The 13,240-nt window shown below is 62.2% G+C and overlaps 2 protein-coding genes across 5 annotated transcripts in view; both read left to right on the top strand.

Moving 5' to 3' along the window:
* Positions 1–144: 144 nt before the first annotated feature.
* ARTN (artemin) lies at positions 145–6,349 on the top strand. 3 transcript variants are annotated; one of them, XM_084211758.1, is made up of 4 exons: positions 145–284; positions 4,312–4,382; positions 4,514–4,703; positions 5,078–6,349. In XM_084211758.1, exons 2-4 carry the CDS (start codon positions 4,317–4,319, stop codon positions 5,512–5,514), a joined length of 693 nt encoding a protein of 230 aa, XP_084067884.1. In that variant the 5' UTR covers positions 145–284; positions 4,312–4,316; the 3' UTR covers positions 5,515–6,349. The 3 variants fall into 3 exon arrangements, with proteins under 3 accessions (XP_084067884.1, XP_084067883.1, XP_084067885.1); XM_084211757.1 differs by lacking the exon at positions 145–284 and adding an exon at positions 1,127–1,313; XM_084211759.1 differs by lacking the exon at positions 145–284 and adding an exon at positions 3,834–3,892.
* A 298-nt stretch (positions 6,350–6,647) lies between these two features.
* IPO13 (importin 13) overlaps positions 6,648–13,240 on the top strand; it is a 31,160-nt gene continuing 24,567 nt past the window's right edge. For both annotated transcript variants that reach the window (XM_084211750.1, XM_084211749.1), the window contains exon 1: positions 6,648–6,923. In XM_084211750.1, the coding sequence (XP_084067876.1) occupies positions 6,858–6,923 (66 nt within the window). In that variant the 5' untranslated portion in view covers positions 6,648–6,857. The remainder of the gene's footprint in view (positions 6,924–13,240) is intronic.

Here is a 13,240-nt window from a genome sequence, read left to right as displayed (position 1 = left end):
CGGACCCCGCAGCCATGAGGGCCGGACCCGGGGGGCCCGCCTGGCCCGGGGCGCGTCCCGGAGATCAGCTCCGGCCGGTGGAGCACGTGTGAAGCGGGGCCGAGCGGAGGCGGCCCCGGGATTTGGCACGTTCGCAAGGAGCACTCGAGAGCCCCGGGATGGACGCGGAGGGCCCCGGGCGGTGACGTAAGGACTCGCACGGGCTCGGCTCGACTCGCCAGCCGGCCCCCATGTCCCCGGGGCCAGCGGCGGCCCCGGCGGAGGGAGGCAGGGCGGCGGCAGAGGTAAGGAGCCCGGTGGCGGGCGGCCCAGCCGAGGAGGACCGGGGCGCGGAGCGCGGGCGGGCGGGAGGCCGGACTCCTCCTCCGGCGGGGCCGGACACGAGCGCCAGACACACCGGTGACCCGAGTCAGCTCGGGATGCCTGGGACGCGAGCCGGCCCCGCCGCTGCCGGGAGCTGCCGGAATAGCCCTGACTCTGCCCGACAGCCCATCCCCGCCGGATCCCCACGTGTGCGAGGGGTCCCCCGCGGGGCTCTGCCCTCCGACGCGGGGCGTGGGGTCCCCGTGGGGCTCTGCTCCCGGAGCGCTCCGGGAAGGGCTGAACCCTTTCCCGAGCGTGTCCGTGTGTCCGTCCGGGTAGCGCTGTGATCGCGCTGTCGGGGCAGGAAGCACCGATCACGGGGCGTCCGTTCGTCCAGGCTACGGGTCCGCCTGCCCGGGGGTCGGCCGACGGGCAGGTGGCGGTAGCGGGGGTCGGGTGCCTCCGGGGGTCCCGGTGCTGTTCCCGGAGGGGTGCGAGTTTCCGCGGGAGCTCGGAGGCGGTGCGGATCACGGCGAGAGCCGGTGCTGAAGCGGGTTGGGCTGCGGATCCTGCTGCTGGCGGGATTCCGGTGCCCTCCTGATCCCGGTGCGGTCCAGGCGCCCGTGCGGGTCGGAGTCCCGGTGCCACTACGTGCGGATCGAGGTGCCGGTTGGTATCCTGCTGCCAGTGTGAGTCGGGGTCCCGGTGCCGGTGCCCGCCCCGCCGGTCAGGTGACGGTGGCTGGAATTTGACACCGGCAGCGACGACGGGAGCGGGATGGAGCCGCCGGTGCCCCGCACTGCTCGTCCGCCTGACGCCGCCGCCACCGCACCCCGAGACGCAGCGGGAGCGGCACCGGGAGCAGCGGCGGGAGTCGGTGCCGGCGGGGCAGCGCCGGCCCCCGCCAGCGCCCCGCCCCGGCGCAGCGGCGGCGGGCGGCGGGGGGCGGCGGGGAGCGGAGGCGATGCGGGGCAGCGGCGGCCCGGGGGATGGTCCCCACCGCGGGCACGGTGAGTGCGGGCCGGGGTGGCGGGCGACAGCGCCCGCCCCAGCCTGCCGGCGGCCCCGAATCTCGGCGAAGGCTCGTACCGGGACTACGGGGGGAACGAGGGGATCCCGCTTCGCCGCCCGCCTCCCGGCAATATTCGCGGGCCGGTGAGGGGTCTCGGGCAGCCCCCGGGCAAGTGCCGCCCGTTCGGCTACCGGGGTGCCGAGCCCGACCCGGCGGCGGGAAGCGCTGGGGGCCGCGGCGGGGCCGGGGTTCCCTGCCGGGGCGGGGAGAGGCGGCACCCCGCTGCGGGCGCCCGAGGGGCACGGGGACGGACTCTCCCGCCTCTTCCCTGGGCTCTCGCCCGGCCCGTTGGGCACGTCGGACAGGTGTGCGCCCCGGGCGGTGGGCAGGCGAGAGGCAAGGGGCGGGGGTACCCTGTACCCCTGGCTCTGCTGTCCCTGAGTTGGGGCCGAGTTTGGGCTCTGCCATGTGTCCCGCGTGTCCGAGCCCGGTCTTCTAAGGTTTTACGGGACGGGTGCCCACTCTTCATCATACGTGGGGTTGATTTCGGACCCCCATCACTTCTTCTACCACGGTCAGCACGAAGGGATGCAGGGCCTCCGCCGGTGCCCGCAGGTATCCGAAGGGGTCTCTGGGCATCCCCCCGCGCTTCCAGGTGGGGCCCGCGGCTGCAGGGCTGACACAGCTACTCCGTGAGCCGAGACACTCACCGCGGGCCTGGGGCACCCGCTCGGCCCGCGCGGATGCACTTCGCGAGTGTCCGCTGCCTCCCCCGGGGACCCGGTGCGGCCACGGGACATGCTCTCCCAGCGCCCCGTGCACAGGGCGGGCAGCGGGGCTCTCGCCGGGCTCTGCCCGAGTGAGTGTGAGGTGGCTTGCTCAAGGATTGCACCAACAATTGCTGTTGTTTAGCCCCGGGCGGGGGACACATGTGGCGGGGGTCCAGACAGGTGCTCAGATGGATGAGTTCGGTTCCGACCCTGGGAAAAAACCCTGTGTCTATGAATCGCCCGGCAGGGCTCTGGCAGCCGTGTCTGGGGGAGATCCAGCCAGATGTCCCCGTACAGGACATGGGGGTCTACTGCGGGGTGTGCAGGTCTGGCACCGCCGTGGGGTGCCCAGGTGCTCGGCTCAGCCCTGCCCGCGCTGGACGAAAGCAGATGCCGAGCGGGGCTGCGGGGCCAGCGAGGGCTGCGGTCCTGCGCGCTCGAGGAGCTGCCCCGTGGACGGGGCCCCGAGTCTGAGGAAGCACTGCTTGTGTTAGTCCGTTGCTTCGACTCTGGGGCTGCCGGTGGCGAAGGGAGGCTGCCCTCGTTCGGCGCCCCGTCGGCAGCGCTGCCGCTGCAGAGTCCGGGGCCGTGCTGCCGCCGGACGGGAGAAGCCTGAATTGCACCGGCTGATCCGTCCCGTCCCGTCCCGTCCCGTCCCGTCCCGCCGGGATGCTGGAGCGGAGGGACCGTAGGCGGGCGGCCGGCCGCGGAAGCGAGGACAGGGGAGTCCGTCCCTTTCCAGCAGGGCGCAGGGACCCTCGCCTGGCTCCTCCGGCGGTGCCGGCCTGGGAAATCCATGACCTGGCGGCAGCGGCTGGCGTGGGGCCACGGGCCGCCACGGGAGCGAAGGGCAGCGTGGGCTGTGTTTGCCCAGGCTGTGGCGGCTGGTGTGGCCGGAAGGGACGGTGCGAGCCCTGCCGGCACCGGGGGCGCATCCCGCCTGGTGCACGGCCCCTGGAGGGGACACATGGGCCTGGCAGCGCCCACTACAGACCCGTGGCACGGTGTGGCCAGTGCAGGGTGGCATCAGATTCCGCAAATGGGACTTGGGGACCATCCCCTGAGATGCTAGAGGGACTGGAAGAAATTAGGTCTTCTTCTTGTCCCAGCAGTGCCCAGGCACGTGCTTTCACTTTTTTTTTGGTCAGGAGCGCTCTCCTCAGCATGTGTCCATCCCCTATTGCTTCCTTGGCCATGGAAGCAACTAGGACATGCTAGGGCAAAGCCGAAGTCATAGAGGAGATGGAGGAACTCTTGAATGCAGAACGTCACTAAGCTTCAAGGGGACAGTCCCATCCTGAGAGATAGGATATGCAGCAGATGGGACAAGGAAACTACAACCCCTTTTGGAACCACCTCTAAAGCCCTTCAAAGCCAGGGTATCCTAGCTTTGGACACTGGGGCATCCCTGCACTGCAGGTGGGAGCTGGGGAAGGAATCAAAGATGTGGCTGCAAACAGGAGTTGCTGCAACACCTCCTGGGAAACATCACTCCCCTGAGACCGTGCTTGCTGCTTCTCTGGGACCACACATAGCAGGGATGCAGTGCCTTTCTGCACATCAGGGCAGTGGATGCCAAGCTGTGGTGTTGGGGTGAATGACTACAGTGAGCCCAGCATGGTACTCCATACCCTGCTGTGTCCCCACAGGACCTGCCTGAGCATCCTGCCCCTTGCAGTCCCACTCATCCAGGCTGCTCGGGGGTGTGTGTCCCAGCTTGGCACAGGCAGCAGCCTGGGGAGCCAGCGCGGGGCCAAGGGGTTGCTGCACCCGAGGACCCTGTGCTAATGGATTTGGAGTTTCCAAGGTCAGGCTCCCACTGTGAGCAAGAAAAACATTCCCAGGGAAGGGCCATGGGAAAGGGCCCCCCCGCACAGCACTCCCAGCCCCAGCTGCTGCCTCACAGCCCAGCCTGGCATCCCAGGCTGTTCACACGAGGACATGGCTGCATTGCCTCTGAGGAGATGTGCTGTACAAAGGCTGGGTTGCCCGAGCTGCCCAATCTCTTGGAAGGAGTGTTCGGTGTGGTGAGGATGCCTGGCAACGGCAGGAGAGGAGAGGGGTAGGGGTGGGCCATGAACGGGGTACAGGAGGTGTTGTGAGGTTCTGGGGGGTGAGGGAGGGGGTGGCATGCTTGGCCAGAGCAGGGAGGCGTGTGCCAACTCCCAGCCAGCCAGCTTTATACCCACCCTGTGTGGGCACTGACCCCAGGCTCTGTACTTGCAGCTAGCATGGACCAGCGACAGGGGCCACCAGAGCGAAGGCCTGCAGGACCTGCCACGCACCTGCAGCCCAAGGTGAGCCCAGGTCTGTCTGGCTGCCATGGCCAGGACTACATGACCCCATCCCCGGCTCATGGAGCCTCATTCCTGGTGTGGGGAAGGAGCCCTGGTCGGGGCTGACCCTGCTGTGCTGTGATTCGTTGCAGGAGGGGACACTGTGGGGGTTCTTTGCCATCCTGTCACTGCTGGCTGGGCTGGCCACAGGCACCCTGCGAACACCACACTGCAACGAGACGCTGGACGCAGCCCCCACGCCACGGGGCACGGGCACTGCCAGCCTGTCTGCAGAGGATGGTGTGGAGGCACCTCTTGCTGCTGCCTGGAGCCAGCTGTACGGTGCGTTTTGGGACAGGCCCCCAGCCTGGGCACGGTAGTCCTGTGTGGGGGGCACGGGCAGGTTGGGAGCTACTGTGTGGAGCCCCAGCCCATGTGGGGCTGTGGCCGCACTTTGGGGCTGGGCAGAGGGGCTCTCAACACATGGGGCCCTGAGCTTCATGTGGGCATGTGGCAGAGCCCTAGAAATGAGAAGATGAGAAGATTCTTGGCTGGAAGAGTCCTCCCACACACCTACACACCCCCTCTCAGGCACCAGCCATTGCCATGGTGGGTGATCAGGAGGGGTGCGTAGGTCACAGCGGGGACCGGCAGGCTCAGAAGGAGGGTGATGGGTGCAGGATAGGTCATGACAGCGCCATCTCCTCCATGTGCAGGGGACAACGCGACAACAGGTAGCCCAGGCACCGCAGAGCTGGCAGAGGACCTGCTGCTGCGGGCTGAACGCTCACCACCAGGTGCCAGCAAAGCCAAAAAGGCGGGGGGGAAATCCTCGCGGCGCACCCGCGGGCGCAACTGCCACATCCGCAACCTGATGGTGAAGGTGCGTGACCTGGGCCTGGGCTTCAACTCGGACGAGATCGTGCTCTTCAAGTACTGCAGCGGGTCCTGCCACCGGGCACGCAGCAACTACGACCTGACGCTGGGCAGCCTGCTGCGGCAGCAGCTCATCGCCCCGGGGCCACAGGAGCGCGTCCTCAGCCACCCCTGCTGCCGACCCACCCGCTATGAGGCTGTCTCCTTCATGGATGTGGAGAACACGTGGCAGACAGTGGAGAAGCTCTCAGCAGCTGAGTGCAGCTGTATTGGCTGAGGAGGGGGCCGCTGGCTTGGCCCCAGCTCGACACATGCCGACAGACTCCAGCTTGCCACAGGCGGTGGCACTGTTGCTCAGAACAAGGGTTTGGCAGAGGCTGGTGCCCCTGTTGTTACGTGGCCACAAAGAACCGAGGTGAGATGGAGTCATGACTGGGGTGTGGGTGGCCAAGCCCGCTCCTGCTCCGTGCCAAGCAGCTGGTGCCAGCGGCTACATGGGGTCCTGGCTCAGCCCTGGGAGACGAGCTGAAGAGAGTATGGACCATCCCCACCACTCCCGAGGGTCTGCCCGCTCAGTGTCCATCAGCAGCACTCCTGCACCAGTGCTCCAGGGGCCAAGCATCACTCAAGCTTCAGAGGGGGCAAAACCTCCCTGTCCCCTCGGGCACCCTGGGGTCAGTCGTGCAGGGCAGGGGTGTCCCTGAGGGCAGGGATGCAGTGGGGCCAGTTTGCACCAGAGTGGAGTGGGGGTCTGCACCCGGACCAGCAGCAGACCCTAGTATTCTGCAGGGTGTTTATTCATGGACACCCATTGGGACCCCCATCCCTGCGTGGTTCCCAGGGTAGTGGCAGGGTCCCCGCGCTGCTCCGTGGTGCTGTGGCACTAAACTATTTATTACTCTAAATTATTTATTTATTGTTCTCGAGCGGCAGCTCCTATTTATGACTTTGGGCCCCCAGCGGCCGGGTGTAATTTAACCCCAGCGCTGCACTGAAGCCCTGGGCAGCGCCCCGTGCACCCCGCATCCTTTTTCTATTATTTGTAAAATTTGAGGGATAAACTCTATTTTTGTACAGTCTCCTTTTCCTGTAGCAATAAAGCGATGGGCTGCGCGTCCAACCCCTGCGTGTGCCCGTGATGGGGACGGGGACGGGGGTGCCCCTGAGGTGGCAGCGGGAGGGTGCGGAGCGGTGCTGCGGGCGGCTCCCGCTGGCGCTGCCCGCCCCGCGCGGGGAGCGGTGCCGGTGCGCGGTGCCGGTGCGCGGTGCCGGTGCGCGCTGCCGGTGCGCGCTGCCGGTGCGCGGTGCCCGGCAGGGGACGCGCGCGGGCCTGGACTACCGCTCCCGGCGTGCGGCGCGGCGCTGCGGCAGGTCCTGGGCTGCCCGGCCGCGCCTGCGGGGCCGCGGGGAGAGGCGAGGCGGGGCCGGAGAGAAGCGGAGCGGGGCGCTGGGGCTGCTCGGGGAGTCCCGCGGGCTCCTCCCGGCCCGACCGCCGCGCCGAGCCGCGCCGCCCCGGTGCCGCCCCCGTCGGGGCTGGGAGGCGGGTCCCGCCGCGATGCGGCTGCCCGTGCGCCGCCGCTGTCGCCCGCCCGCCGCCGCCTCCTGAGCGCCGCCGCAGCCATGGAGCGGAGGGCGGAGGCGCCGCCGCCGCAGGGCCTCGACTTCACCGTGGAGAACGTGGAGAAGGTGAGCGAACGCCGCCGGCCCAGCGGTGGCCGTGGCCGTGGCGGGGCGGGGGGGTCCCGGCGGCGGGATGCTGATGGTGCCGCGGTGCTGCGGGGGGGCACCTGCTCGGCGGTGCCGGGCCCGGCGAGGGCGACGGGCGGCGTCCCCTGTGCCCACCCGCCCTGCCGCTGCTGGGGTCCGCGACCTGGGGCTGGAGGGGGAGCCACCGGGGCAGCCCGGGAGGGAAAATGATGTGGCAGGAATGGGAGCAGAAGGGAGGGGTTGTGTTTCTGACTGGCGTCCTCTAGGTCGCCAGCTGCAGCGCTGGGCAGGGAGAGCCCACGGGTCTGGTCCTGTCTCCGGAACCAGCTGCATCAATGTGAAGCCCATTATCAGTGTCTCCATTAGGCAGAGAAGGAAGGAACTTTTGCCAGGTGCTGGGAATTATTGGGTATTACGGTTGGGAAAAGCCTTCAGTGCGTGCATCCATGGCCCACTGATACCTTTCTAAACCAAGAACCCAGCCCCTTTACTCTTGCTGAAGCTCAAGGTCTTTCAAAAAGTATCTGCAGGGCAACAGGAGTGAGGCTGATTGCTGAAATCTGGGATCCAGGGAATCCACGGCAAACCAAGGCCTGTTGGGATGAGCACTGAGGAATTGATGTGTGACCTGGGGTTCATCACAGAGGCTAAACAGGGCACCTCGGTGAGCACACCCAGGAGGGCAGCTGGGCAAAAACCTCCCCTTAGTCACCTTGGAGGTGATGGGGGCAGGGCAGCAGAGGATGCATCCCTGAAGGGCAAACAGCAAGTGCATCACTCTTTCACTTACCCTGGAGCCAGACATCCAGCAGACATCCATAGCTTGGTCCTCAGACAGTTAGTGGGAATCCCAGTGTCCTCATTTTTCCTCTATAAGAATAGACTGAGATCCTTGCCAAATCAGTACTCATGGGCGTGCTGGTGGGCACATAGAATCATGGAATCATTTAGCTTGGAAAAGACCTCTCAGATCATCATGTCCAATGGTTAGTGCAGCCCTGCCAAGCCCACCACTAACCCATTTCTGAAAGCTTTTCACACCCGTCCCTCCCCAGTAGGTTGCCTGGCCTCACAGGAGATGTCAGGTCGGGGATGTCAGGTTTGTCACTGGGCGCCGGTTGCCTTTGTGGCTGCAGGTGAGACACAGCCCACCTCTTCCAGGGAGATGGAGACAGAGCATAGCCGGGGGATTAACTGATGTCTGGAAAATGCTACATTCATGCAACCTTCTGCAGCTTAATCTGCATACATCCAGGGCTGCTGGATGATTTTGCCTCTGACTCCCTTTCTTTTCATCAGCCACAAACCGCTCCTTTGTTTGCACCAACAATGAGGCACACACTTGCCCTGGAAGGGTGGGCAGTGCCAGGGTGGGGGGCACCCGGCGCAGGCTGGGTGAGGTGTGGCTGTGCCGAGAGGCAGCTCATCCTTGCCAAGCTGCTCGGGATTTAGTCTCCCAATGCCTGGGAGGAGGCAGAGATGCCCTCCAGGATGCTTCATCTCCCCTCCCCCAGCCTGCCTCTGCCTCTCCTGATCTCTGCAGGCTTTGCCATCTCAGTAGTGTCCTCTGAAGGTGCAGCTGTGGACTGCAGTGGGGCTCTGAGCTGCTGTGGGGGGCAGCAGCACAGTCCCTGAACAGGGGAAGAAGCATGGGGTGGGATTAGAAAAAAACATGGAGGTTCAGCAGCTTAGAGCCTTCCTGTGTCAGTCTTTTCCAGGAAGGTCTGTGGGGTACAAAGTGAAGGAAAGATGGGCTTTGCTGGGAGCAGGGTTGGTGGGAGGCAGGTGGGTAGAGCCGCTTTGTCAGTGGTGATGCTGGCAGATGAGTGATGATGCTCCTACTGGCCTGGGTTCTTCCACCTGCCAGGTTTTGTGCATGGCTCTATTAATAATACTGAATACTGATTTAAATCAGGGTTTGACTCCAGTCTGAGTCAGTCACTGATAAGTGCTGGGGTTAGGAACAGCATGAGGAGCTGGTTATCTCATAAATCAGAGGGCTGAAGCCTTTCCAGGTCCCCTGCAGTGGAAGTCATCATGTGTGGCAGTTGTAGCTAGGGTAGTCTGGTGAGACTGTGCCTGTCACACTCTTCTGATGGTTTTCATGGAGAAGATTCTGTCCCTGGAAAATCCTTTTGTACCCCTACTGTTGTTTATTATGCAGTGGGGCTTTGCAGGGCTCTGGGATGCCTGTGTAGTTGAAAAGGATCATTGCTGTGTTTATGTATAACCAGTGCCAGAGGGAGACACCTCCAGCTGTGAACAGTGGTTTCAGGGAGGCAGGAGGGTGCAGGTGCTGGAGGCAGGGCCAGCTGACAGGTCTAAAAGCCTGTGGACAGGTGCCAAGTTCAGGTGCTGCACTTCAGGAGCCATCTGAAAGTTACTCCCTGTATTTTTTTTTTTTTGTCTTTTTTTCTATAGGGAGCTCTCCTGTGGCACCCGAAAGGAGGCGGGCTGCACTGGGGCTGAGCTGTTTTGATAGGGTTACTGTGTCAGCATCCCCCAGTCCTAGCTGAGGGCTGCTTGTCTGCTTTTTGTTTTCTTCTGAGCCTGACCTAGATGCTGCTCTGGCTTCAGCACAGCTAGAGCTGGCTGGCATGGCCACGCTATGCTGGGAGTCCAGCAGCTCTGGACTGGCTCTGCTTCCCCTGCATCTGCTGCTGAGTGGGGCTCTGTTGCTATGTTTGGAGGGGTTGGAGGATAGGGAAGGCTGGGAAACCAAGGGCTTCAGGCTGTGAGAATGCTCAACCTTTCACTGCCTAAATGGTGCAATCTGGTTTGTGACCTGTGTGTGCTTTTGTGTGCCCAGGAGCTGTCCCTGGTGTGACTGACAGCCTGGTGCTGGGGTGATGATGAAGATGGATTGCAGATGTTTAGTCCAGGCTGCTCCGTCCATCTCAGAAGAGCAGTGCACAGGCAGGACTTGTGCCCTGCAATCTTGGTTTCCCTCAGCACTTAGTACTGCAGTATTGGACACGAGAGGAAGAATGAGAGGCCCTCTTCACATGTTATTAGTGCAGTTGAATCTGCTTCAGCAGTATCGCCCTTTTTTAAACAAGAGAAAAGACGGTGCCATTCCTCCATGGATTTCCCAAGTGCAGGCTCTCGCCCTCTTTTTTTATCTAATTCCTTCCAGGTCTTTCCTCCCTCGTCCTGCCTCTGATCCTCTGGGGTGTTTGTAATATTCGCTGACGTCTTTTCCCTAGCACATTAGCGGTCTGGCATCTCTGGGCCTTCCAGATTGCCGTGTGCCTCTCTGGAGATGCCTGATGAATGCACAGAGTCTCTCTGGCAGGATGGGTAGGCGGGGTGTCATGGAGCTGACATCCGGAGCCTCCCGCAATGGGAGAGGGATGGCTTTGATCACTGCTCCTCCGAGATGCTGAGCCTCGGGGATGTGGCAGCTGCTGGGGCTGCCTTCTGCCCAGGAGGATGGGGAGGAGAAATCAAGTGCATCTGGTTTCTTGGGAAGGCTATTGCCTGTCTTCAGAAACCTGATCAAGAGAATTACAAATACTCGAGGGTGAGGGAATGGTGTCCTCTGTCTGGTAGTGGATTGACCACTGGGGCCTTAGAGGCAGCCTGCATTTGTAAGATGTGGCAGCCACATTGGGGAGGGTAACCTGGGGGCCTTAGGAGGAGAGATTCCTCCAGAACTGAGGGAAGCAGGGAGTCACCTTGTTACATGTTTAAGCAAATGTTCTTGCAGAAGCAGATTCCAGCCAGAGCCAACCTTGGCTGAACACATGGCTCCTTCCAGTGGTGTGGTGGCGACAAGATGAGAGGGCAGCATCTTGTTGTCCAGTGCTGGTCTGAGCTCCACAGGGGCCATCGCTGGTGCCTCATCTCAGCTGTCATGTATTATGGTGCAGGAATGGATGGGATTGGTGCCTGGGCTCCAGCAGAAATTCCTCTCTCAAATTGCTTGTATACTCCATCATGGAAGTGTTGGGTAGAAACAAGGGATAGTGGACAGGGGTGTTTGGATCACCCTTGTAACTCATCCTGGGCTTTGCATCTCCAGGGTTTCTCTCTGGTCCTGCTCACCCTTTGCGTTTTCAGGTCCCTGCCCACTCTCACTGGGAGTGTGCACATGTCCCACAGCCCCTGTCCCTGCTGGGGACCACCTCGTGCTCTGCAGAGGGCTGATGGCAGTGAAGCAGTGCGAGTGATGCCAAAGCTGCTGAGCTGTGTCGAGGCTGCAGCCTCTTCTGGACAGCCAAGGACTTGGTGTGGGCAAGCTGGGCTCAAAGAGGAGCTTCAGAATGGCAGCATCTTTTATTAGGAGAGGGGAGAAAAACCCTTTTCTTTTGGACTGCTGGCAAAATGTGGGTCCTTAAACAGGAGCAGCGTGCCTGGCAGCACACACCCAGCTTTATTTTGCATCCATTTGCTATTGTGGGCAGGCTGCCGCCTTCCCGGGGTGCTGGCTGTTCAGCCTGCCGCGCTGGGGCCGGGGGGGCCAGCTGCTGCAGGCAGGGGAGGCAGGGATGATTTCCCTTCGCTTGGCAGAGCCAGGGTAATGGCTGTGCTGATGCAGGCCTGGAGCACTGATGCTGCGAGTGCGTTCAAGTAGAAAGGACAGCGAGAGACTGCAGCGGAGACATCCCGGGGGTGCTGCTGCAAGGAGGCTGGCGGTGCCAAGGGGCCGTGGCCACCGCTGCCCCTGCCATGCCGTGGCTGTGGGCACGCTACGAGGAGCAGAGCAGGAATATATTTTGCAGCTTTCTGTTTCCCCAGCTGTGATGCAGACCTCACTCAGAGCTGTACCTGCTGTCAGCTCTGTGTGCTCAAGCAGACTGGCCCTTGGAAGGGAGCTGTCTCCCCATGGAGCCCCCAAGAACAGGAGGCAGCACGCTCCTGCTCTGGGATCAGAGCCATGTGTCTGAGGCTCATCTTGTCACCCCATAATGGCATGGACACAACACCTCTCTGCAGGGTACCCCATGTTAATGTATTTACGCAGTGCAGTGAGGGAGACAGCCTGCTGGCACTGGGATCCCTGCAGAAGCTCTGAAGGGTGAGAGCTGGGGGGCTCTGGGCTTGTAGCAGATCCTCTTCTCTTGCTCTACCTGGATGCAGCCTAAGATCAGGTGCCTCTGCTAGCCTGTAACACTCCTTGGACTGCTCCCATTCCACCTGACAAAGGAATCAGCATGGGATCTCTGACCCATGTCTTTTGGGCAGGCTGCCCTGCACCAGAGCAGCTTACTTGAGGGACTGATGATTCTTCAGCGACTAAAGCCTGACTGAGGCTTTGGTCACAGCTTTTGAGAGCAGGGAAGAGCCATCATAATAAGCTAGAATTATTTTCAGCCAAGCAGAGCTGATGTTGGAGAAGGCTCTTTCCCCGGCCAAAGGGCATAGCTGACAGCCAGGCTGTTTACCAGCTCTCACATTACAGGTCTAATTGCGGAGAAGGCAGGTCTGGTGTCAGCCACCCGTTCAAATTGGAATGCACAAAGCCTCCCTGTTAGATGTCACCCGATTTCATGCCTTCTGCTTCTCCCTCTTGGCGCTAATGAGTTCCCCTTGTCATCTCCAGTGCTTCCTAATGGGCCCCAGGGTGCTGGCCAGAGGGGTCAGACTAAAGTCCAGCAGCAGCCGATGCTGGTGCCTGCTCTGGCATAGGGCGGTGTCTCCTTGCTGAGGAGGAGCGTGCTGGGTGTTCACATGCTCTTCTGGAGGACATGGGGTCTTGCAGTCCCCTGCCCCATGCTCCCAGCAGAGGATGGTACTCAGCTGATGTGCATGGTAGGTCAGGGAGAGAGCCTAGTCTGCTCCCAGGGGCTTCTTTTGCTGCTTTGAGCTTAGGATGGTCCCAGTATTTGTGCCTAGCCTTGCAGGTCCTCTGGAAGGATCTGCCATGTTGTGCAGAGTACTGGATGGGGTGTGCTGCTGGTAACCCTGGGGCACATGCTGCCTTTCCTTTCCACCTGGTGTCCTGCATGCAGGCAGGAACAGCCATGCTTTTTTCAGGAGCCACCACAACTGATCCCTTCCCAGGCAGGGTGCTTGCAAAAGGTGGCTGAGATAGTGAGCAGATGCTTCTTTCCAGAATATTCATCTGACTTCTGACAGCTTGTAGCGTGAGCTCTCATCATTAACTTTGCTTCCATCCTCTGAATTTCTTAGTGTAGTTGGTAGATTTTTTTCATCTTACCATTCACCTTCTCAGCCATGGTAGAGGCTCCAGCATGTCCTCGGGGACCTTTGCTGGAAACCTCCCCAGAGACTCCCTGCAGGAGGAGCGGGAGGAGCAGGGCTCTGAGCTGGTGCTGCTGGGCGTGGACGCC

This window comes from Fringilla coelebs, assembly GCF_963513975.1.
Source record: "Fringilla coelebs genome assembly, chromosome: 9".
NCBI lineage: Eukaryota > Metazoa > Chordata > Aves > Passeriformes > Fringillidae > Fringilla > Fringilla coelebs.
This window is presented reverse-complemented; position numbering and strand designations above follow the sequence as displayed.